At 43.5% G+C, this 27,481-nt stretch overlaps 1 protein-coding gene across 2 annotated transcripts in view; it reads right to left on the bottom strand.

Annotated features, from left to right (window-relative positions):
* LOC123772842 (uncharacterized) overlaps positions 1 to 27,481 on the bottom strand; it is a 654,514-nt gene that overhangs the window by 1,436 nt on the left and 625,597 nt on the right. The window contains exon 1 of one of the 2 annotated variants that reach the window (XR_011228209.1): positions 5,371 to 5,559. Coding sequence is in view for 1 of the 2 variants with exons in the window: in XM_069323346.1 (XP_069179447.1) it covers positions 1,104 to 1,190 (87 nt within the window). In the remaining variant the exon portion in view is untranslated. Of the gene's footprint in view, positions 1 to 1,103; positions 1,191 to 5,370; positions 5,560 to 27,481 lie in introns of those variants that run through there. The other variant, XM_069323346.1, reaches the window with a different exon arrangement.

The following is a 27,481-nucleotide window of genomic DNA, read 5'->3' as shown; positions in this document are numbered from 1 at the left end:
AGAATATACCATAGGAGAAGCTGCCAAGAAACTGGCTCCTCTCCAGCAACAAAATATTGTTCGGGAACAAACATCCAGTCAATAGAGGATGGTTCTAAGTTATATATTCCTACAGCTTCAGGAAGCATCCGAAAGGAAGTTAACAAGCTCTAGTCTTAGATGAAGGAAACGATCGGCGAACTTCCGACCTAGAACTTGCTTCCTTCGGAGCCTTCTTTGTTAGCTTGGAGAAAAAATGGAAGTAATTAGTGTCCTGCTCTTAAGGCCGTTATCTGTGGTCATGGAAGCTCCGCCAATTATATAATATTTTCTTCCCCAATCAAAAGATACTTTGCAGTTACAAATCAGTAACACAACGTTACCCCGTTCCGGAGACCCAGAAACGTTCACCTTAACACTTCACAGGTCCTGCCGCCTGATCACAATATTTGTCGATTTGCAGAATTGCTACAGCATTCAAGGACTATCAATACCTTGTGCACGATGCAGATGATGGCAACGTAGCTGCAAGTGCTCAGCCTCCCGAAACTGTCCGACGGTATATTCAGCTTGCTAGGTTTAGCCCCGGTACTTTCCCCTCACGCTAAAACTTTCTTCTTGCCAGTCTCCCCTAATCCCAGCAGATGTATCACCCTCTTGGGTATTTTCATATATATATATATATATATATATATATATATATATATATATATATATATATATATATATATATATATATATATATATATATATATATATATATATATATATATATATGATTGGACTGGTGGGATAGAAGACAGACTAACAAATATGGACGGAGAGGAGGGGATTGAAATGTAACCGAAATTGTTAGCTTAACATTAACTATATAATAAACCACAACTAAATGTTAAAATTAAGGGCCTGAAGAATGGTTTATCACTCTGAAGTGGTTAACGCATAGAGTACTTTAGACTATAACTATTAGAGGATCACTGCTTCAAGGCATAGTGTGTAAACTATTAAAATTATTAAACGTAGTTCCTTCACCTATTGTACTTGGGTGGGAATATGTATCTACTACATAATGACCAACTGCGATTCGAGAGAAGTTTTTCCAAGTAACTTTAATCCCTCCATACCTGCAGTAGCGTTGTAAGCGACCAATTTCTTGGGGTCTGGTTGACCATACCTGCAGTGCCGTTGTACTGATGCACCCTCGTACATACCTGAAATGTCACATTAAATATATAAAAATACTAAATTGGACATCTTGTAAAGGTTGAGAAACATCCCGCAAGACAATCACTTGGGTCAGATTTCATCTAAATTGCTGACTTACCACCGAATGGTAAAACGCAATCTCAGACTTTAATCATCCACAGCCCGTTCTCAACACAACGTCCAAGTGATCGTCAACCCGGCAACCAAGTAAGTAATTATCAAAAGAAGGCACCAAACCGGGAAGGCTATGTAGCACCATAAAATGTGCGGGATAATCAGAGGGCGCTAAATATCACCAATTATGCCAATACGAGAACAGAAACACACAAGGCGAACGATATCAAAAGAATCAGAGTCGCCAAGAATAATATCGAGAGACAAGCGACCTCGGGGGACAGTCGGAAAAAAAGAGACACGCTCGTCCCGAAAATCAGGACATTCAACAAGGATATGCACGACCATAAGAGGGACAATGCAATTAGGACAATAAGGAGCAGGGCGGCGCTCTAAGTGACCATGAGTGAAACGAGTTTGGCCAATACGCAATATCGCCAGGGCCGTTTCCCATCGCCGGTTAAGGAGGTAGGACGGTTAAGAGTACAACTTAAGAGAACGTAGTTACCAGTAACAGACGACCAACAAGCATGCCAACGGGTAAGGATGGGGGAATGGATAACCGGGTAAAAACGTCTGAATAAGGAATTGCTTTACGAGAGATGGGACTAGAACGGACAGCTTTCCTGGCAGCAGCATCCGCACGCTTATTTAAATTGACACCAATATGACTGGGACCTCAACAAAACTCAGCCAACTTAAATTTACTGTGAACAAGAAACAGCCAATGTTCGATCTCGACAACCATTGGATGAACCAGATTAAAGGGCCCGAGAGCCATGAGGGCACTACATGAGCCCGCACTGACAGGCAGCGGGGAGAGTTAATAGACGGAGGAGAAGGACGGGAAGGAGGATCGGAGGGAGACGAGGAAGAAGACAGGAGACATGACAGACCAGGTAGAAAGAAGGGAAACCCCAGACAGAGGACCAGGAGGGGGATCCTTCGGTACAGAACTCAAAGAAACAGAGGAGGGGGCAGTGGGCGTATCAGGGTCCAAGGCACGGAAACGGCCGAGTCTGAGGAAGGTGGGAAGGACGAGGAGAGGAATAGTGCAACACGCGAGCATAAGGCGGGAGCCGGCAAACATGGCGCCTCACATGAAAAGATAAATGCTCCCGGTGCTTCAAGTTGAGGACACCTACCTCAAACTTGTAATGGATACACGCACGGGAGAAGGTAGGATGGGCCTCACAGCAGTTTACGCTGCGAGCCTGGGGAGAAGTGCACTCCGACTTATGATTGACTTATGATTGACTTTCGCCCCAACACAAAGGACAGAGAGCGCGCCCCAGAGCAGTGGAAGGCACCATGTGTAAACCTCCAGCACTTGTTACAGAGCCTAGGAGAAGGAATATACTCCTGGACAGAGCACCTGGCACCAGCAAGAATGACAGAAGGTGGAAGGGTCCTACCATCAAAGGTAATCTTCACAACCCGAAGGGGTTGACGGCGACGACCACGAGGGGACGAGTAAACGTGTCAACCTGGAGGACAGAATGGCCCTGGGCATCGAGGATATGCCGAATATCATCGTGGCAGTCCTGCAGATTAAAAAACACCGGTAGCAACATGGGGCAGTAGAAGAATAGTGCCAACACTGGCTTTCAACCGAGCGTTCTTCGAGACCCGAACAGGGGTCACGCCAAGGCAGGATAGGGCAGCCAAGTGGGAAGCTGCATCCCGAGAAGGAGCAGCAAAGACACGTGTACCGAGACGAGTGGAGTTGAAGGTAAGAGGCATCCACAGAATCAACAAGTTGCTGTGGGAGGGAGAAGTCGTCAGGAGGCGTAGAATCAAGATGGAGGAGATCAAGGAATTTGGCTCATGAAGCGTGACCAAACAAGGCCTGATACGCATCAGTACGGAAAGGGATTGAGCGAGTGCGGCCGTGGCGCAGACGGCGTTGAGAACCCCCAGAGAGAGGGGTGAAAAGACGCAGTAGTCACAACGAGAGACTTAGCTGCGCAGGGACGAAGTGGTCACCACTGGGGGCTTGAGGCTAGACACAACCACAGAGGAGGGAGGGCAGCCGAGGGAAGCAGTCAGGAGGGTCAAAAGGAGGAGCAAGGTCGGGGTCCAACACAGTGGGGGATACAGAGCTCTGTCTTCCAATACAGTCCGACTCGGGGGCTTGGTCGCCCACCTCACGAGCCTGAAAGAGTACAAGAGAAACATTCAACGACAAATACGAAGAGAATTTCATCCACGAATGTGCACCATACCCACCATGGAGCCACAATTAGAGGCAGGACACCCAACTAGAAGTTATCGCCGATCATGCCAGGGTATGACTGTCGGTCGTGAGTATACTCGTTGTCGGTCGTGAGTATACGCCCGACAAACGCCACCTTAAGAACCGTCAGTTCGTCCCGACCGGGTTCAGTGACAAAAAGGGGATTGACAATAAAAGGTTCCCCTCGCTCGAGACGTTGGGTACTACAGTTCTATGGGTGTAAGAGTATGCCTCCTCAAGCTCCCGGACGTCAAAATAGAAGAAGTGCAAAGGAATAACCAAAATAAGCAAAAGGTCGGCAGGAAACCACAAGCAGATAAGAGAAGAGGGGGGAGAAAAACGAAGCAGAAGGAAAAGGAAAAATCATTCAGCACAATTAGAGAGGACAGCAGCAGGAGCACAAGGCCACAGAAGGACATAGGACTGTCCCAAGGAGCATCACACTTTGGCAGCCGCCCACCAAGCCCCCCCCCCCTCACGGCAACAACGAGCGAAACAGGGAGGGGGGGGGGGCCCGGCAACCAAACATGATCTATCTTGAGGTTATCGGGAGATGATTTCGGGGCTTTAGTGTCCCCGCTTCCCGGTCCTCGACCAGGCCTCCACCCCCAGGAAGCAGCCCGTAACAGCTGACTAACACCCAGGTACCTATTTTACTGCTAGGTAACAGGGACAAAGGGTGAAAGAAACTCTGCCCATTGTTTCTCACCGGCGCCTGGGATCGAACCCAGGACCACAGGATCACAAGTCCAGCGTGCTGTCCGCTCGGCCGACCGGCTCCCATTATGATCGTGAAGACTGAGTACCCAAATGAGCCACACACACACACACATTAGAAAGAACTTTTTTAGCATCAGAGTAGTTAGTAAATGGAATGCACTAGGAAGTGATGTGGTGGAGGCTGACTCCATACACAGTTTCAAATGTAGATATGACACGAGCCCAGTAGGCTCAGGAATCTGTACATCAGTTGATTGGCGGTTGTGAGGCGGGACCAAAGAGCCAGAGCTCAACCCCTGCAAACACAACTAGGCTAGTACAACTAGGCGAGTACATTTAACTTGTCCTCAGTCTATGCTCGTTCCTGCACCGACCCACAACAGTTTACATTTTAGCACTGTACTTAAGAGTTTTTGATTTGTGACCTATTATATATTATTTATTAGGGGAGGGAGACAGTTTGTAATACACTCACGTGCTATTGTTTCCTTCAACAACTATCAGACCTATACACAATTTAAATATACATTAATATTTACTTATATTGGACAATATAGTACTTTGTTATACAGGACGTTAATGTTAATTATGGCGTTTCTGGGGTTGGCTGCAGCGTGGAACGACACTGACTCAGGATGGTTAGTTTCATTCACATAGGATGGTCCGGGGGGGGGGGGTATGTGACGCTTGCTAGACTAAAAGTCTTTGGCCCATATTTCAAGGATTGAAATCCGATAGTTCACAAGAAACATAACTGCTTGAATTTAACTATAATTTTTTAAACTTTTTTCACCTACTTTTTTATCAAACAGTAAATTTCACTACAAGTTGACACTCTAGCAGCTGTTGTGGAACAGTATTACATAACAATCGTTTTAAAGTTGAATTTTGTTTTAATAATCATCGAAAGTCCTAATACAGATAAAAGTCTACTAATAAACAAGTATATTTCTCAATATCATTATATTTACAAATGAGTAACCCAGAGCTAATTGAATTACTTTAAATAAAGCCTTAACATCTTTTAACTATTCTTATTTAGACAATCAGCAAATATAGACTATTCTACCAACAGAACACAGTGATAAAACAACTGATCATCTAGAGTAACTTGCCTGTAAGCCTGACGCAGGTAACCTCATGCACAGGACTGTCCAGGTGACTAATTTAGTAAAACCAATGAGGCGGGCGCTGAGCAGCACCTCTCCCCACGCCGGCCCGCGCCACACTGCCCGCCGCGCCTCTTGACTAGCTTGGCCTGATGGGTCAACTACCTGTGACGTCATTCACCTCACCTGACATGAGGCCGCCTCACACACAAATAATTCACAAGTCACTTCCACAATATTAATAGAGTTTATTTCTATTAATGTGAAGTATGAGCAAGTGTCAGTATGTATTAAAAGCACATACTTCACTACTGGACATTAAACCCACTACCACACCCACCTAGTAGCTTGGAAGCTCCATAACGCCTTCTGTAACTATTTCGGCCAGGGGCCAGGTACAGCAACCTGTTACGGTGCTCAGCGTTCTGTATGTATATATATGCATTTACTGTGTGGCTGTAGGGTCGAACTCTTACCTCGTGGACTCCACCTTTCTAATTTTCGGGTGTCTAATTTACCGATTAAAGACCTATTTTTTCTCTGTCATATCAACTACATATACACCTCCTACCTAGAGAAGGCTGCTAGCAAGGCTCCTAGACCCTCGCGATATAAACATTCTTAGACTATTGTACCGTCTTCTTTCACACAACTTTATCATATTTATATATAAAGCATTTAACTGAACAAGCTTCAACGACCTTAACATCTCACCAGTGTATTGACAGCTCTAACATTGAAAACGATCTCTGACGTCCTTGTGACTCATTGGCCTCTAGTTTTTTTTCTACAAACCCTTGTTTTCCTGTTCATAGCTTTGAAAAATACTGCTTCGTCTACCTTGTCAAATTCCCTTAGAATCTTGTATATTGTTATATTCCCTTCTCCCACGTTTTGCATACAACAGAGCTAACTGTCTCTTGCATATTGTAAATACTGCCCAGACCAAACATTCACACATGATGACAAAACACCCGAGGACATTGACACCCAACTACACCTTATACAATACAGTCACAAGCAGCGGGTGCAACAACACTGCTCATCACCCACAGGAGAAGGTACTCGTTTACCTCTTCCATACGAGCCAGGAGACTTATCACACAGTACCAAAACAGATTCATACAAAACCAGCCCAGACATGGCCAAGTACTCTTGGACCTCACTATACTCTGATACCGTTTACTCAATAGTCTGGTCAATGCTCACGCCAAGTAATGATGTGCCTAGTTTTTTATCTATATATAAAAATGGAAGTGTTTCTTTGTGCATAACCGCTAATCTCAGAAAGTTCTTTACCGGTTGCTTTGAAATTTTCACACAATGTTCCATTCGCATCAGAGGAGATTTTTATATGCATACTATATAGTTGTCACGTCTGTGACGGTACAAAAAAATGCTTTTTCAGAAAAATTCTGGTTTACACGTGTTTTTCATGTGAGGGAAATCTTCGAAACCTCTTTACCGATTCCTTTGAAATTTTGACAACATTGCATTCCAATAGGCGCATCTGTTTTATATATCTACTATATACATGGCTCACCTGTGACAGGGAAAAAACATGCTTTTTTGAAAAACAGCGCCATCTGTTGGTCGTAAGAGCCACACACGATGTAACCGAAAGTCCTTCACCGATTGCTTTGAAATTTTGACAATACTGCATTCGAATAGGCGCATCTTTTTATATACCTACTATATAGATTCCACCCCGGTGACAGGTAAAAACATGCGTTTTTGAGAAACGGCGCCATCTGTTGCACATAATAGCAACATGCACGCTATACTGAATATGTCAGTAATTCCATTTCAATGTTTCCGATTGCATTGATAAATTTTATTTTCATAGATTTCGATTTTTTTATTTTTGTTTGAATTATTTTGTGTGACATTGTGTTGGAATTGAGCTGTGTTGTTTGCCATACGGTTCATTTCGTAAGTACAAGTAGAGATGCCATACCTATGGCAGGTATAACTGTTTTTCTTGGAAAACAGCGCCATCTGTTGCACGTAAGAGCAACACACATGCTATACTAAATATGTTACAATTCCATTTCAGTGTTTCTGATTGCATTGATAAATTGAATTTTCATACATTTGATTTGATTATTTTGTGTGAATTGCAGTGGAATTGAGCTGTGTTGTTTACCATACCGTTCATTTCATCGGTATGTTTTATTTTTTTATTTTTTCATATTTTCATTTCATTTTTTAACTTTTTCTTATATTTCAGTTATTGGAACATCAGATCACTTGATGTTCCCAATTTCTGATGGGAACATGAGACCATTTGGGAAGGCATTGGACGAGGGAGGGGGAATGGTGGGGATGACGAGGGGACGGAAGTGAGAGATGGTGGGGAGGACGAGGGGACAAGAGAGGAGGTAATGGCGGGAAAGGACGAGGGGACAGGGAAGTTTGGGATGGTGGGGACGAGGGGATGGGGGGAATGGAGAATGGTTGGGAGGACAAAGGGACAGGGGAGTGGGGCATTGTGGGAGGGAAGTGGGGCATGGTGGGAAGGAAGAGGGGATGGTGGAGTTGGGAATGTTTGGGAGGCCAAGGAGACTGGTGAGAGGGGAATGGTGGGGAGGACTGGGGGACAGGGAAGGTTGCTGTGGCTCAGCAACGCACATGTGATGCAGAGCCACAGCAACACGTGGCCGGGTACTGCTAGTTATTTATAAAATACACAAAATTTACAAATACACAGCACAAATACAAACCCTTAAGAATTTTGTAAATTCATTAAAAAAATCTGGGTAAACAACTACACCACTTTCAAACAAATCACTTACTCCCAACGACAGAAACATCACTGACTCGGCAGAGGTCATACAAGTTTTCCGGCAACACTGGCAGACAATCTTTCTGTGAGAGTTTGTAGTTAACTGTGAGAAGTTTAACGAGTAGGTCACGGGCTCTCACAACAATAATTTATTGTTGTGTGGTGCCGTATATTTGATCCAAAGCTCAGAAAATTAGTCTCAATTTTATTAGTCAAGTGTGAAGAACATTTGCATAACAATAATAATGTGTGGGGGTGTAACGAAAAGACAGTGTTAACCATAACAACTTAGTTTATTCAATAAAGTACTAACTACTACAACAAAACAAAAAGAAATGTCAATGACGTTACTCGAAATCCTTCCTGTGACACTATCAATGACTAGCTAGACACCAGCCCCTCGGACTGCATAATGAACTAACTCGAACATAAGCGTGAACACAGAGGAATCAACAAGAAACAAGAACTAACAGATCTATAATCACAATTACAACAAATGACACAGTAGGTTCTGAAATACGTCTCCAGTAACCTCCTAACTGTTCTACGCCTCAGTGCAGTGTACTCCTGCAACAGCGGTTGCAATGCAATCAAATCAGTAGTCTTTCAATGACAAAGATAACTAATGGGTTTACTGGCAACTCCAGCACCCTTCCTCAAATTAATCCTTACGTTAACACTCCGTCCCACGGACGATCAACAATCATTAACAATTGATTTACGTTAATAACAAGGTAACATTTACGTTAAATTAACAACTCTTACAACTGTCACTAGTAACGCGGAAATCTAAACAACACTCTACCCGTCGAGCATTCAGTGAGAAAATCCCATTAATCCCTGTACTTCCAGACAGCTGATTAATCTCTACTAGTTACGTTAATTTACGTTAATCGGTTACTAATCACTCAGCGATGGTAAACTCTGATTTACAATGTCCAAAGTGCTAAGAGAACGGTAATCACTCGTGATTACCTTTAGAGTAATTAATTACTATCCTCAAGATCAATAATTAAACAATTAAAATACGCAACCTTTCACACTGGCTCAGCAATTTACATTAAGGTATGAATTCCGTCTAAGCCTTTCATACTCAGACCAATTCAGGCTGCTAATAACAGTAATTAGCACCACGTTTACGTTATTCTAAAATGACGCTACTCCTCCCACGAGTCAATCAAGTGCCGGTACTTCCGGGCAGATAACGACGTTACGTTAATGGAACAATGTAGCCTTCGTGTGAGTCGATCAAACAAGGATCGAGGTTAATTACTTTGACTTCCTGAAACACGTCAATTACCCGGCCCACTGACCGTTAATTACGACAGACAATACTCTAATTCTTATCTGGCTGATGGCTAGGCTCCTCGAGACTACCGTAGCTGCTTGCAGGAAAGTAAATTAACCCAAACGCATTCTACGTTACTCAAATTGTCAAAGAACAAATTCTCTTAAAGCAATGGGCGTTCCCTTGGTTACGTTATATTAATTGCCTCGCAATCACCTCACTGAATACTGGACTTCGATGTCCTACCAGATAACCAGGAGAATATATTTGTACCCAAGTACTCGTCTACAGCCGAGTTCCCCCACGACAATGACAAATCACACTAACAAATCACAGTGATTTACGTTACAATCCGGTTGCAATGACAATACTACAGAACCTAGTAAAATAACCTACAGGACATGAACCCTCTAGAACACTGCCCCACAATGGCTTTACTGGACTGCAATCACATACGGTGATTGCTCAACACTAGCAACAATCACCATCAAATAACAACCCCCTTTGCAATAACACACACGGCAAGTACTCTAATTTTCAAATATTAGGATACTGCACACACTTACTTACTTACTGCTGCAAATGACCCCTAGAACATAGGTCAATATATTGCAATCACCACACAGTAAATAACACAATAACACTGGGCACCGTGACACTACGATTATATATATATATATATAATTATAATTACTGCTGACCCATGTAGCCTACAGCTATCAAACGTTATTGGGAACATTAAGGAGAATCTCACACTCCTTAAATCACATGGGTGAGTGATTTATCGGTCACGCATGCCGATAAACACTCGAGAGTTACGTTACTCGACAGAGCGGGAGCGGTCTCTCTAGACAGCCTCGTCACTCACCAAAATTACATTAATTAATACTGCAACCACAATATATATTTATATAAATCACACTTGTCACGGCCCTGGGAACAATACAAGAAATTAAGCACACTGTGGTACACTCCACCATAATCATTGCCAGGAACCACTGGCGTTACACATACCTGAGCGCTCAGTGTTGGAATTCCACACCTGCAAGACCACACATGGAAATGATATCACTCCGTCCCTCGGACGATCAAAAATGATTACCACAATGAAATAAAAGAATTTATTACATGGACATCCTCTCAGTCCTTGGCTAATCTATGTATATTCTGTTCTCGTGTGTACCCACACACACACACACACACTGTACGTCTGTGTACACCAGACTTAAGTCCCTCTGGACTGACAAGATGACAACAAAGGTGATTAATCTCCTCGCCCACAATTCACTCCACCTGAACAGGTGCTGCGTGACAATGTGACGGAACACTTGACCTCGAATTCAAGCTTTAGAGACTACTAATCACCAGAAATACACGCATAGGTACTTACTCATTCACACTGCCGGCTTTTCACACCATTCCCATACATCAGGCACCCCGCTATAGGTGGCTGGCTCGTCCCAAGTGGCGTAAGCGGCGGTAGTTCCTGACCGTAGTACTTATACGGAAAATTGGCGCACACTCGAACCCCTCCCACTCAACACGGCTGAGTTCGCACCCTCGACTCCCTGGTGAAGTGAAGCGTTCATACCCAGGTGACGCGCACGATAGCGTCTCACACAAACACGGGGAAATTTGCCTTAACACTGACACGAATTTCCCCGTTCCCATCGACTGCTACAGAGCACTAGCAAGTCTAATCAACACTGGTATGGGATCTACAAGTCTGTTGCTGCTCGTATGCACATTCCCCCACGATCCCAGATCACTGTACCTCTACCCCCTGAATAACAATGTCTTAAACCCCTCCAAGCGACGACTTCGGCCGGATTCTGTGACGACCGTTGTCGTAGGTGAAGCAGGAAGCATCAGCAGTTGAGTAGTCCAGCCACCACGACGCCCTATACTCCAATTTGGCCGAATTGAGTACAGGAAGCGTTCTGACAAGGTGGCAGCTGAGTTCAGAATGCTGCTACACCGGCTATCCCCGCGTCCTTCTCGAAATAACCAATGAGAGGAAGGCATACAGCGGCCTACCCCTCTCATCCAATCAGCGACGGTGTAGCATAGCTCCTAGGGCAACTCCAAGATTGCCGACCAACATGGCGGCTCAAGATGCTTACTAAGATGGCGGCTGGTTTCCAAGACAACCTCTCAAGTGGCCAGCGAGCGAGCGCGGGAGGCCCACACACCCACGCCGGCGGCTAGCTGTTCCCGCCAAAGCTGAGTCTGGCCTCAAAGCCATACAATGAGATGATGCTATCAGCTCTAGCACTGTCCACAGACTTGCCACCCCGGCCAGGGTAACATTTATGGACTGCTGATGACTGGGGCTCTTACATGAGCCCAAACACTAGATGTTTCGGTTGCTGGTTACCAAACTTAAGTCCGCCCACTTAACAAGTGCACTTAACAAGTGTACTGGCTCCCACAGGCATAAGAGCACTATTGTAAGTGAGCTGGTGAACCATCTCCCCACACTTTCACCTACACAGCCAACTGCACTTCAGAACCACTGACACCAGGAGGGGTCAAGATAATGCTACTTAGGCCCCCCCCCCCCCAACAGAGCCCCGGAGGCCTCGGGTATAAGGCATGAACTCATTAGACGCCTCCCTATGATGCTTATCAACGGCCTGACTGCTCTCAATAATACCTCCCATGTTCCAGATAATTTTCTCAACTCTTGAAAAGCAACTGCTATTCTCATCCCAATACCAGGAAAACCACATAATGACCCCAAAAACTACTGACCAATCAACCTACTTGAAACGCTCGGGAAGGTTTTCGAGCATCCAGTAAACCTCAGACTTAGACAACATCTTAATGACAATGACCTACTAAATGAAAGACAGTTCGACTTCTTGTCCCACAGGTCGACGCACGATGCTCCTATAATAGTGCTGAACTACATACTAATCAACCAGAAAGAACGCCGCAAGACAGCACTAGTGACCAAAGACATCGAGAAGGCCTTCGACAGGGTATGGCACGAGGGACTCTAACAAAATGTCTAACAACTCTGACCTGCCCTGAACCCTAAGAAACTACTCTGCAATTACTTGGACGACCGACAGATGAGGATTCACTTTCTGAGCCTCCACTCTCACTACTTCTCTCATCACTCAGGGGTCCCACAAGGCTCCCACCAGTCGCACTTACATAAAAGCGCGACTGGTAAATACAGTCGAACCACATTAAATCCACCATCACATAATACATCTACAAGAAACGTGCTAACACAATACTCGACAATTCTACTCGCAATCACCAACCCCAACATATATTCCCGTCACCAAAAACACTACAATACTCGGCCTAAATCGTGACAATAACTTTGAAATACACTGCACGCAAATTTATTTATTTATTTTTTATTTATTTATTTATATACAAGAAGGTACATTGGGTTTGTGAGAATACATAGCATAGTACAGTAATTACACTCTTGTAAAGCCACTAGTACGCGCAGCGTTTCGGGCAGGTCCTTAATCTAACAGATAATTTTAAGTAGGTAAATTCTATCAGAATTAATAAAATGATAACAAATACATTACAAGAAAAAAAAATGAGATGAGAGAGATTAGTAAGTATATTCAAGCATATTGGTGTATTAAAGCTCTGATTGATTACATTGACAGCTTGATTGGTAATTTAAACAAGATTAATAGACACCATACAGCAGATTGACAGCACATATAAGAAGACAGCAATGATCGCAATGATAAAGATGTTCAGATTGGGTACATAAAGATTGGGAGATTGGGTAGCAATAGATACAGTGCAGTTTTAAAGCAAAAGGTAAAAAACTATGAAGATGAAATTAGGTACTTATTAGTATTGTTTTTGAATGATGCAAAAGTTGGACAGCTTTTCAATTCAATCGGGAGTGAGTTCCATAGACTGGGTCCCTTTATTTGCATAGTGTTTACACAAATTAAGTTTGACTCTAAGGATATCAAAGACATATTTATTCTGGTGTGGTGATAATGGGTCCTAATTCATCTGTCCAGGGAGAGTTTCAGAGCAGGATTTGCATTTAAGAACAGGGTTTTGTAAATATAGTTGACACAAGAGAATTTGTGGAGTGAGATTATGTTTAGCATGTTTAGGGAGTTCCCTGGAAACACAAACCGAAACTGTCTCTATTTTCCGCTTGTTACAATTTGTAATAAAGTTGTTACATCTTGGCTTAACGGGTTTATGACGTATTAGAACGTTGTTACAACTTGCTATATTGGTTGTTATAACTGGTTAGGAAGTGTCAAAACTTGTTCGAACGTTGTACCAACGTCGGAGTTTCGGTGTGTGTTTGGCGGGTTAAACATAGGGGCTGAGTGTTGTCTGAAAGCAGAATTTGTTATTATTCTGATAGCAGATTTTTGCTGGGTAATGATGGACTTTAGGTGGTTTGCAGTGGTTGAACCCCATTCACAGATACCATAATTAAGATAGGGATAGATTAGTGCATAATATAGAGAGATGAGAGCAGAGTTAGGTACATAATATCTGATTTTGGAGAGTATACCAACTGTTTTAGAGACTTTCTTAGTTATGTGTTGTATGTGGGTACTGAAGTTGAGTCTCTTGTCTAGGAATAGGCCAAGAAACTTTCCATCATTTTTATTTCTAATGTTTACATTGTCTATCTGAAGCTGAATTGCATTTGTAGATTTGCTTCCAAATAAGATGTAGTAGGTCTTTTCTATGTTAAGTGTTAGTTTGTTGGCTGACATCCATAAGTGGACTTTTTTTAGTTCATTATTAACAACATTATATAGTGTATGTGGGTTGGGGTTAGAGTAGATGAGGGTAGTATCATCAGCAAACAAAATAGGTTTCAGAATGTTAGAGACATTAGGCAGATCATTGATGTAAATAAGAAATAAGAGAAGTCCCAAAATGCTGCCCTGTGGCACTCCAACGGTTATTGGTAGAGTGGGAGAGGTTACATTATTGATATCTACACATTGGTGTCTATCACTAAGATAGGATTGGATATAGTCCAGTGTATGGCCTCGAATTCCATAATGATGGAGTTTACGTAAGAGGTAATCGTGATTAACAGTATCAAAGGCCTTTCTCAGGTCAATGAAGAGTCCAATCGGAAACTCATTTTTGTCAAGGGCTGGGTAAATTATATCAAGGAGACTAATAATTGCATCGTTGGTACTCTTTTGGGAGCGGAAGCCAAACTGACAGGGGCTAAGAATGTCAAATTTTACGAGGTAGGAGTAGAGTTGTTTGTAGATAATTTTTTCAAATATTTTTGATAGTATGGGTAGGTTTGATATTGGTCTATAATTGTTTATGTCTGCTGGATTACCTCCTTTATGAACTGGCGTTACTCTTGCTTTTTTAAGGATATCAGGAAAGGTATGACACTCAAGGGATTTGCTGAACAGCAGAGCTATAGGTGGCGCAAGGGCGTGGGAGGCGCTCTTGTATACAATGGATGGGATTTCACTGATGTTCCCAGCTTTGGTTTTTAGTGAGTGTATGATGGACACAACATCTTTCGGGCTGACTGGTGAGAGGAGAAGAGAGTTTGGATAGCTGCCTGAGAGATATGTGTTGTTATGTGTCTGAGTCTGTGGGATTTTACTGGCAAGGTTAGCACCAACCGATGAAAAGAAGCTATTAAATTCATTCGCCATTTCTAAATCAGATGACGGCGTAAGGCCATCCTTAGAGAGTGTTATCTGGTTGTGGGAGTGTTGTTTAGTTCCTAGGATATTAGAGATGGTTTTCCATGTGCTTTTCATGTTGCCTTTTGCTTCTTTGAATCTAGTCTCATAATATGAAAGTTTAGCTTTTCTTATGATACTGGTAAGCACTGATGAGTACCTCTTAACTACTTCCTTTGTAACTAGGCTAATCCTAAATTTCTTTTCATATTCATGTTTTTTATTGATTGATTTGATTATGCCACTTGTGAGCCACGGGTTATTTTTTCTTTTAACAGTTACTTGTTTGGTAAGGAGGGGACAGTGAGTGTTGTAGAGGCTTAGAGTTTTGGAGAGAAAGAGGTTAGTTAATGAGTTTATATCCTGTGTATTATTAAATTCAGATTCCCAGTTAATATTGTGAAGTGCATTAGAAAGATTGCCTAAAGCTGATTCACTGTGTAGCCCGAATGAGAGTTTCTTGCTTTCTGGTAGTGCTGTGTCCATGTTTGCTATGAGGAAAGTAGAATAGTGGTCAGTTGTTCTGTCATAGATTACCCCAGATGTAAGGGGAGCTGTTATATTAGTCCATAAGTGATCCAGGGTAGTGGCAGATGTTTGAGTGACTCGGGTGGCCAAAATACGCCAAAGCAAAAAGTCCCTACTTCGACTATGCAGACACGAACACCAACGCACCAAAAAAGCTACACTTGGCAAAAGCCCTAATTCGTCCTCACATAACATACACCCCAATGTCCCTAATGCTCTCAGCCAACACAAGTAAGTAATTATCAAAGAAGGCACCAAGTCAGGAAGGCTATGTAGCACCATCAAATGTATGGAATAATCAGAGGGCGCTAAATATCACTGAAGATGCCAATATGAGAACAGAAACGCATCAGGCGAGCGATATCAAAAGAATCCGATTCACCAAGAAATCTATCGAGGGATAAGTGACCTGCGGGAGACGGTCTGAGAGCAAGACACATGCTCGTCCTGGAAGTCAGGACATTCAACAAGGATATACACAACTGTAAGAGGGACAATGCAGTTTGGACAATAAGGAGCAGGGCGGCGCTCCATTAAGTGTACGTGAGTTAAGCACGTATGGCCAATACGCAGCCTTGCCAGAGCTGTTTCCCATCGTCTGTTACAGTGGTATGAGGAAGGCCACAGGGACGCACTACGAGTACGTAGTTTGTTACCAGTAACAGAAGACCAACAACCATGCCAACGGGCAAAGATGTAGGAATGAATAACTGGGTAAAAGTCGGAATAAGGAATACATTTATGAGAGATGGAACAAGTGCGAATAGCTTCCTTAGCGGCTGCAGCCGCACGCTCATTTAAAGAGCCACCAATATGGTTGGGAACCCAGCAAAACTGAATTGTTTTAAATCTACTGAAGATAAGAAACAGCCAATGTTGAATCTCGACGACCACCAGATGGACTGGATTAAATGACTCCAGAGCCATGCAGGCACTGCGAGTCATCTACAGCCACAAAGGAGGATTGACAGCGAGAAAGCAGGAGACGAAGAGCAGAGAGAATAGCATAAAGTTCTGCCGTGAAGATGTTAGTCTCCGGAGGCAGGCGACACATATAGATGTGGTCAGGAAAAACAGTAGCCTACACTGTCTGCAGACTTAGACCCATCGGCGAAGATAGAGACTGAGCGGTAATGTCAAGAAAAGTTTTCAAAGAAAAGACGTTTCAGAACTGTAGAAGGGGTAAAAGCTTTAGTGATGTGGTCAGGGATTTGCAATATTGAGGAAGGGGACCCACCACAGGGGCAAGGAATGAACAAAATGGAGAAATATTAGTGATACTAATCTAAAGAGAATTTTGCAGGCGAGAAAACCGGACAGAAAGAGGGAGGTGGTGAAGGGTAACAAGAGGGGGAAAACATCAGAGCACGACACAGGCTGAATGTGAGGGTGTTGTAAAGACCGCGCAAGGTAGTAAAAACAGTATCGATCTCGGCGGTCCTGGAGAGACAGGAAGCCAGTGTCAACGTATAAGCTCAGGGCAGGAGTCGAACGAAAGACACCAGACCTGAGGCGCAGCCCTGTAATGGTGCAAAAGTTCAAGACGGCGAAGAGAAGGAGAAGCAGAAGAGTAAGCAGGGACAACCAAAATCGAGTTTACAGTATGAGAAAGGAATGCAAAGAGAGGAGCGGATGCCTATCCTCTCCGTAAGAATTATGAGACAGAACCTTAAGTAGGTTAAGGACCTTAGAGCCTTCAACACGAAGGTAAGGGATATGGGGCGACCAAGACAAACGAGTGTCAAAGATTAACCCCAAAAGCTTCGCAGAATCTTTGTACACAAGGGGAAGACCATAACGCGACAAAGAAGGACGAAGGGCGACATGCTTTCGAGTATAAGTCATAGCACAAGTCTTAGTTGCCGAGACCCCTTACGAGATGATTGGTGACCAAAGATGACACGGCATCAATCGCAAGTTGAAGCCGCCGTTGAAGGAAAGGCGAATCACCATCACGACAGCAAAGAGAAAGATCGTCGACATAAAGAGCGGAGAAGATGCCAGAAGGAATGGAGGAAAGGAGACCATTCAGAGCAACCAGAAAAAGAGTAGTGCTCAGAACAGTACCTTGGGGTACACCTTCATATTGTCGATAAGAGACAGAGAGAGTGGTACCAAGCCTGATTAAAGGAACGACGAGAGAGGTAGCTTTGGAGGAAGAGAGGGAGATTACACGAAGGCCAAAAGAACGAAGTTGGGACAGAATATAATATCTCCAGGTTGTGTCATAAGCCTTTTCCAGGTCAAAGAGGATAGCAACAACGGAGGTCTTCGCAGCAAAAGCAGTACGAATATAGACCTCCAAGTTCACCAGGACATCAGTTGTGCTGCGGCACTTGCGAAAACCAAATTGAGATGGAGAGAGGTGGTGATGGTCTTCCAAGAACCACATCAGACGAACATTTACCAAATGCTCAAAGAGTTTGCAGACAGATCGTGAGGGCAATAGGACGGACGTCCTTAGGTGATGTCCCGAGAACCCCCGATTACCAAAGAGAAATTACAACGGCATCGAGCCGTTGTAATTTCATGATTACATTTCAAAATGTAATCTCAGGGACTGACGACTACTTCCAGACCTGGTTATACAGACTCAGTAAATACTGACACGTGCTAGGAGGGGCGATGGCGAAGTATCTCATAATGAATGTCATCCGAGCCCGCTGCCGTACAAGCACAGTGGGCCAGGGCAGACTGAAGTTCAGAAAAAGCGAAGGGATCGTAATAAGGAAGGCGGAGATAAGTACGGAAATCTAAGGGATGAGATTCAAGAACGGGCTTACAAAGAAGTAAGGATTAAGGAAGATGAGAACCAAAGCTAACAGTAGAAAAGTGGTAACCCAGTTCGGTTGTGATCTGCACTGGTTCCGCCACAAGAGCAGTACAGAGTTGAAGAACCGGCGAGATATCTGGAACGAACTTACCACAATCTTACGGATCTTCTTCCAGCTCTACGGCAGAGGAGTATCGGACGTAATGGTGGAAACATAAGCTTTCCAACTCCTGCACATAGCTGAACGAAAGGTCATACGGGCCACCGCATTTGCTTTCCGAAACAAAATAACAGAATCAACCGTCTGCCGGCGTTGATGTTTCTTCCATGCCGCACGCTTAGAGCGGACAGCCCGAGCACAGTCTGCATTCCACCAGGGAACGCACTTCCGCCTTCACTTCACTTCCCAAGGAGAAAGAGCGAGGAATAGAGCGGAGGGCAGCGTCGAAGCCGGTGTCATAAAAAAGGAGAAGGATGCAAGGAGGAGGGCGCAAGGAGGAGGGCGCAAGGAGAGGTCAGAGAGAGTAGCACGGAGGGTGAATAGGTTCCAGTCGGCTTTGGCAAACTGCCACCTAGGGAAGGAGAGGGGAAGGTGGAAATAGAAAAAGGAAACGGATGGGGAAATGGTCCCCGTTATGGAGGTCATCAAGAACCCGCCACGTGAGATCTAAGTAATGGGACGACGAGCAGACACACATCAAGACAGGAAAGGGTGCGAGGTCCAGAGTCCTCATGGGTCGGTTCAAAATAATTCAGAAGACAGAGGGAAAGAGAGAGGACGAACGGTTCGAGAAGGCGGCCTTTGTCAGAACATCACCCCGAAGGGTATGTCGACAGTTGAAATCACCCAACAGGAGCACCGGCTGTGGCAAAGAGTCCAGGAGGTGCTCAAGATCAGGAAGAGAAAGCGGGACATTTGGGGGAAGTGAATGGAACAGACTGTATACCATTTAATCACAAACATGGGCAGCAGAACAATGGATAGGGGATGGAAACAGTAGGAAGGACGAAGGGAATATCAGTACGAATCAAGAGAGCAGTAGAGTTATGGGCCCCAGCAAGAGCTTAGGTGGGGGGGGGGGGGGGAGAAAGAAAGTAATAACCACGAAAGTGACCAGAACGAGCACCAAGCATCGTCTCCTGGAGACAAACACAAAGTGGTGAAAACTGTGTAATCAGCAATTGGAGTTCATGGAAGTTGGCATAAAATCCACGAATATTCCTTTGACGATCCAGGTGTTTCAAGTTGAGGACGGCTTCCTCATGTTTGTAGTGTATACAAGAGCGGGGAGAATGTAGGGTGGAACTCACCCCAATTGAGGCAGCGAGCCTGTGGAGAATTTCACTCTAACTTTTGAGTGACCATCGTCCCCACACATGGGGCATAGATACACAGTACTTGTGCATTTGAGGACACCATGCCCACACTTCCTGCACCTATTGCAATGTCTAGGAGAGAGACTGTACTTGCGAATGGAGCATCTGGCACCAGCAAGAATTAGAGGGTGGAAGGGTCCTATTATCAAAGGTGACTTTCACAACTCGAAGGGGCTGACTGCGACAACCATATGGGGGGGGGGGGTGAGTGAACGTGTCCACCTGGAGGAGAGAATGGCCTTGGGCTTCGGGGATATGTTTAATATCCTCATGGCAGTCATTTTTAGCATATCCTCATTTGGTAGTCATCTCTCACTTCCGTCCCCTCGTCATCCCCACCATTCCCCACTCCCTCGTCCGATTCCTTCCCAATTGGTCTGATGTTCCCATCAGAAAATTGGGAACATCAAGTGATCTGATGTTCCTATCACTGAAATATAAGAAAAAGTTGCAACAAGGTGTGGGAGGAGAACAGTGCCAACACTGACATTTAACCGAGCGATTTCTTTTTTACCCGAACAGGGGTCTCCCCAATGCAGTACATTGTGGCTAAGTGGGTAACTGCATCCTTAGAAGCTGCAGCGATGACACGTGTACCGAAATGATGGGGTTGAAAGTAACAGACATCTACTTAATCAACAAGGTGCCTATGGAGGGAAAATTCGTCAGGAGGAGTGGAAACCAGATGATGGAGGTCAGGCGTGGTACATATTAGTATGGGAAGGTAACGTGCGAGTGCGGCCGTGGCGGGGACGGCGTTGAGCACCCCCAGAGAGGGGTTAAAAGGCGCAGTAGTTAGAATAAGAGGCTGAGCCGTGACAGGGGATGGGGTGGTAATCACTGGGGGCTGGGAACTCGACCCTACCACTGAGGAGGGAGGGGAGCGAGTGGGGAGTAGTCCGGTCTGGGCCCAATGTAGCTGGGGCTACAGAGCCCGATCTTCCATCACAGTCCGACTCAGGGGCCTAGTCACCCACCCCATGAGCCTGGGTAAGAGAGGTCGTGTCAGTATCCATATATCATGTATTGTAAAAGGTCTGGGGCCTGGAACCAAGGGATACCACCTACCAGGGCAGCCAGGGAGGCCAAGCGCGGGCCAGTGCAGGAAGGGGTTCTTCGACCCCAGGAGTGCTCCCCCTTTTAAACAGTAGAGTCCTATTGCTTCGTCCATTATCCTACACTGGTACAAAGACCTCATTCTCCCTTTCACCCTAGCCTGGACACCCAGCCATCCACTTAGGGCAGCCATTCACGGGCGATCCCTTCAGCGTGTGGGCCGTTGACTCACAAAACCCCCTACGTTTGTGTTCATTCGTACGTAAAACTCCCAAAGAGGGACAGGAAAGGGGGCGGGACAACCCTCACCGGTCCCAGAGAAGTGTATGTGAGCCCCCTCACCACGTCAAGTTAACACAATGGAAGAGGTCAGCCAACACAAACAAAAAGCTGCAACGAATTCAAACCCAAGATCTGATGTGGGCTACAACACCCGATGGGACGACCTCGTCACGATTGTGATCCTCCACCTCATAGTAAACACACGGCCCATATACATATAAACTGGAAGCACATGGCCAACAGACACTCACTTAGGTTAACTACATGCCTTGAACACTGTCATGTTCACAGAAAATGGTACCATCCGTTTTCTATGTGTGGCGGAGCAGACGCCAGGGAAGGTAAACAAGAGCGAACAGGACGCCCGCCAAGCTTGGTAGCTACTAGTCATGTATCAGTTCAACTATTAAAGTCAGTAACCAAGCGATGGCTTTATATCAACCCCACAACCAAGACTTCCTCAGTAACACACAAACACCACATTGGCGACGAGGATGAACTGGGAGAGCAGGTATTTTGTTCAACTTCAAACAAGGAAGGAGTATGCTGTCTCGCCCAGAGGAGGAAGAAGTCGTGCTGTGAGTGTCGGAAAATCCGACACCATTTAATAATCATACAGATAATAGCTGTATTACCAACAAGTTACCCATAGAAAACGTAACTTGTAGTGGAATTACCGTCTAAAGAAAACGGGATATCATCACCACATACTATTATAATTCACCAGCTATTCTGCTGGGAATTATTCTTAAATACATTAGTCTTTGGACTTTACCATCATAAAAACATCTCATATAAATTAACTTAATTATCAATATTAAAGTAGAGTAAATGTGACCCTTCTATCACGTTCTGAAATCTGGACAATGTAAGCCAGGCGTCAGAGTGAGGAAGGAGGGCAGCCATTGATATTGAGACCAGAGGCTCACACGGGAGCAAATTCGGCTCCTGTTAAATTTACTTGGACGTAGTGTTATGGAACCCAAAGGTGTACCATTGTCAACACGCTGTCTACAAATACAAGTTAAGTGTCTATCCGAAACCCGTTTATCATTCATTTATGGCCATTAATGTCAGGATATAGGGTTAGCCGGTTAGAACGCGAAATTGCCTCATACTAAAGGTAATTAAGCCAGGTCTTTAATGTTCCATGTACTGTATAGTGTTTTCTCTGATATAGCTTGTCATATATAGGATTCTGGCTTCACAGCTAGCGCACTTTTGACAGGTCAAGACGAGGATGCAAGATTATGTGCACCAGTTACTGGGTGATAGAAGCTACCTCAAAGAGGATAATTTGGTGTCTACACTCTAGTTATACCTGGTGGACTAACCTGCTGTACTATAAGAGAAGGAACCTCATCAATGTATGTAGCTATTACTGTAGTTTGATTGGCTGCATATATATTAATTTAATAAACCCCCCCCTAATGTGTAGAGGATCGATTTGTGAGATTGAGATTATTGCAGAAATACAGTCCACTTATCATTATACAAATTGCTATCGAAGTATATAAATTAACGTAAATATAAATTCATATGAATCAAATAAATATAAATCTCACAGGTCGGTTCCCACATTATTTGGTCCTTCGAAACCGAATTATTTGGTCATCTTCGAACCGGATGACGGATTATTTGATCCTTTGAACCCACATTTGGTCATCTTAGTACCGGATGAACCAGTTAACCAGTGGATTCATTAAATATCTAGTGCAGTGTGATTTAAACAAAGCCAGCAGTCAAGACGGCAGCGTAGCCTCGAGGGAGCTCAGGAGCCTCCCTCAGCCCAGTTCAGCTTCGTCAGCGGTTTCATGCACACCCACAGATATTTGGTGGCGTGTTATTTCGTGAAATGACAGCGCTAATATAGAAACCAGCCAAATTAGTGACTGTGTCTTCGCGATATTGTTCACGGATTTCGTGGTGTTACATTTCGCGAGAGATTATCTACGAATTTTGTGGAGTTTATTTCGCGAGGTCACTAATAATATTTAATACTTCTAGATAATATTAGAAGTTTCATAGAGGCTAATTAAGAGGCTATTATCAATAATTGTGTATATTATTTCTCCAAAATAGAGAATTATTTAATATATATTGCACTAGTGATCACAGTATAATATTTACTAATTGCCAACCCACAACAGGGTAGGATATTAACCATTGACTAGTTGAACTATTATCGTTCATCCTAGTCCCATTATTACCATAGTCAGTTGTACTATATTGATCAACCTAGCACCATTAATGAATGGTCCAGACCCTATTTTGGGTGTAATTTTTACCAACTTGAATTGAGTTGTATATATAATAATTTACTTATGATCATTACACCTTTGAGTGATTAATTAGTGTCTCTACCATCCTAGGGTGATATAGAAGAGCTAACCTAAAGGTACTTCCAGTGACACTGGTTTATCACTCAAATCATTAGTGTGTATGATTGTATATATATAATGTGTATTAATTTTAAGTGCTAACCTCTAGTAGAGGTAGGATTATTGCCTAGTGAGTGCAGAATTTACCCTAGGCTATCATTAGAGTTTGTTCAGTATTATGAGCAGCCCAAGTACAAGCCCCACAAGGCTTCACCAACTAGCCAGTATGGATAATGCAGGGAGAATGAAAAGAACCCTTGCAGGTCTTAAAGGCCACTTAACAAGACAGATCAAGAAATGTGAAGATTTGTCACAACAATCAACAGTTGATTATGCTGACCTGGAAAGCTATTATCAAGCAGCTGCAGGTAAATTTGAGCAAATCAAATGTCAAATAGCAACATATGTGGCTGAACTTGCCAACACTAATTTATCAGAAACAGAAATAGACGACATTATGGTTGATCTTGCGAATTATGAAGATCAAACTCAGGCCACGTTACAGCCTTATGTCAAATTAATTGCCCAGAACAAGGCAACAGCAACAACAACAACAGTTGCATCTAATACGAGTCAAGCAGAAGCTCGACTCCCTCCAATTAATTTACCCACTTTCTCAGGAAAAGATGAGGAAGATTGGGACGAATTTTGGAACAAATTCGTTGACCTTGTAGACTCAAAACAATCTTTACCAAAGAGTAGTAAATTCTCTTATTTGCAAGGCCAATTATCAGGTGAGGCTAAAACAGTAGTATCCCATCTGAGATTAACTAATGACGGCTATGATCTGGCAGTAAAACTCCTCAAGGATAATTATGCTGATCCAGAAGTAAGAACATCACATTTAGTTCATGAGCTGTTGCATTTACCCCCACCGGAGGCTTCAGCTGATTCACTCCAAGTTTTCAAGCTGGAGATAGAATCATTGATCAATGCCCTCAGCCTGACAGCAGATACAAACGGGGCTGAGTGGGTCTTGAAAATAATTGTCCAGGAGAAAATACCTAGGGACATATTGAGACAAATGAGTGCTCATTACAATAAAAGTATCTTATCCATGAATGAAATATCTGAAGGTTTAAAGTCAGTAGTTCATCAATTACGAACACATGACAAATTAAAACCACCAAGTAAACCCTCAGAAACCAATAATAGTAAACCACAGAGTATCAAAGGTACTCCAAATCAATCTAGACAATATAATTCAACACCAAAGTGGAACAGTGGCAGTGTGGGCGTATATGCAGTTGGACCCTCCAAGCCTATAGTTACTGTGTCACCCAAGAACGTGACACCAAAGGGTACTGGAAGCTATGGAACATGTTTGTTCTGCAATGAGAAACATTCAATGTACCACTGCCCTAATTTTCCTGATAGTGACGCCCGTGTTGAGCGACTCAAAGATTTGCAACATTGCACGAGGTGCCTCAGGAAACATAACATCATCGACTGTGATACCCAATTACACACCTGTAATAGGTGTAACAAAGGTCAGCACCATGCAGCATTGTGCAGAGACACCAAAACAACGTCTCCAAACCCCAAGGTGGAAGATAGCATTCCCACCACAGTACAGTACTGCAAGGTGCAACAAACAAAGAGTGTCCATTCGGCAAAGTCTAAAGGTAATACGACTTTGCCTACTGCCCAAATTACCATCCTGAATAAGCGGGCCAAGGTCCATACCCGTGGGTTGTTTGACCAAGGATCCCAGAGAACATACATCACTAAAAAGCTGGCAGATGAACTACAATTAAGGCCTGTAGCCCAGATGTCATTCAACATCTCAGGGTTTGTAACAGATGCAGGACCTCAAGTCTACCAGGTGGTACAACCATCAGTACGCTTAGGCAGGTACGTCTGTCGAGTACAAGCCATTGTGGTGGACAAAATACCAGTAGACCTACAAGTTCAAGGTCTGAGAGCAACAGCCAAATTCCTGAGAAATAGAGGAATAAAATTGGCAGATAATATTAAGTCTGATCACCTCACCGACTTCGGTCTCCTTGTAGGGACAGACTATTGTCATCGATTCATCGGTAGCCCTACTAAATATCAGGGTATAACCATGTTAAACTCTGCAGGAGGTAAATTACTCTCAGGCCCAGTATCAAGCCTGAGGAGACCTATGCCTGCAGATAAACAATACCAATAGAAATCTAAATTTGTCAGCTGATTATATTTCTCCAGTAGCATTATACTAAGGAGATTACAGCTGACTATACCAACAGAGGTTGATGTTAGTATCATCATTTAAAGCTGGAGATGAGTTCATGAGGCCTCAGTGGCAAATCAGTGAACAGTAGCCTAAAACAGCTACAAGTCACTGCGACCAATGTCACTGAACCCACTGCAGTCTCAGAACCATACTTTACTTTATTGATGAGCTATTCAATCTTCTGAATCAATTAACTAAATTAAACCCCAATAAATCTGATGACTGATTTGATACATTTATTATTTAATCAAGATGTATTCCATGGGCCTCAGTGTTTATATATCAGTGACTAGTTACCTGAACAAACTTCAAGTTATATCTAATGTCACTGATCTCACTGCAGTCCCTGAATCATACTTGACTGTAGTACTTGATCACATTCAGTCTTCTGGGTTAAATAATAAGTAATTAGGCTTGAATATTAGCCTTTCAAGAGTTGACAGGGAAATGAAATTGCATTAGACTTCTAACCCTTGCAACTCTAGTACGGGACATCCGTCCTGTACGAACAGACACACAAATGTGTGATTACTAACTACTAACATCAAATTAATCTAATAATTCGAAGGAGGAGTATCGGTGTTCGTCTGTTCTAATTAGGACTTCGACCCGTGAGCAGCCCCCTGGGGAATTATGTCGGAAAATCCGACACCATTTAATAATCATACAGATAATAGCTGTATTACCAACAAGTTACCCATAGAAAACGTAACTTGTAGTGGAATTACCGTCTAAAGAAAACGGGATATCATCACCACATACTATTATAATTCACCAGCTATTCTGCTGGGAATTATTCTTAAATACATTAGTCTTTGGACTTTACCATCATAAAAACATCTCATATAAATTAACTTAATTATCAATATTAAAGTAGAGTAAATGTGACCCTTCTATCACGTTCTGAAATCTGGACAATGTAAGCCAGGCGTCAGAGTGAGGAAGGAGGGCAGCCATTGATATTGAGACCAGAGGCTCACACGGGAGCAAATTCGGCTCCTGTTAAATTTACTTGGACGTAGTGTTATGGAACCCAAAGGTGTACCATTGTCAACACGCTGTCTACAAATACAAGTTAAGTGTCTATCCGAAACCCGTTTATCATTCATTTATGGCCATTAATGTCAGGATATAGGGTTAGCCGGTTAGAACGCGAAATCGCCTCATACTAAAGGTAATTAAGCCAGGTCTTTAATGTTCCATGTACTGTATAGTGTTTTCTCTGATATAGCTTGTCATATATAGGATTCTGGCTTCACAGCTAGCGCACTTTTGACAGGTCAAGACGAGGATGCAAGATTATGTGCACCAGTTACTGGGTGATAGAAGCTACCTCAAAGAGGATAATTTGGTGTCTACACTCTAGTTATACCTGGTGGACTAACCTGCTGTACTATAAGAGAAGGAACCTCATCAATGTATGTAGCTATTACTGTAGTTTGATTGGCTGCATATATATTAATTTAATAAACCCCCCCCTAATGTGTAGAGGATCGATTTGTGAGATTGAGATTATTGCAGAAATACAGTCCACTTATCATTATACAAATTGCTATCGAAGTATATAAATTAACGTAAATATAAATTCATATGAATCAAATAAATATAAATCTCACAGGTCGGTTCCCACAGTGAGCACCATACACAATGCTGTGTGCTAACCAATGCTTTGTGCTAAACGATGCTATGTGCTAACCAATGCTATGTGCTAACCAATGCTATGTGCTACCCCAAGCTATATG

Source organism: Procambarus clarkii, chromosome 12 (genome assembly GCF_040958095.1).
Source record: "Procambarus clarkii isolate CNS0578487 chromosome 12, FALCON_Pclarkii_2.0, whole genome shotgun sequence".
NCBI classification, from domain to species: domain Eukaryota; kingdom Metazoa; phylum Arthropoda; class Malacostraca; order Decapoda; family Cambaridae; genus Procambarus; species Procambarus clarkii.
Note: the sequence above shows the minus strand (reverse complement) of the source record. Positions and strands in the feature narration are given on the sequence as shown.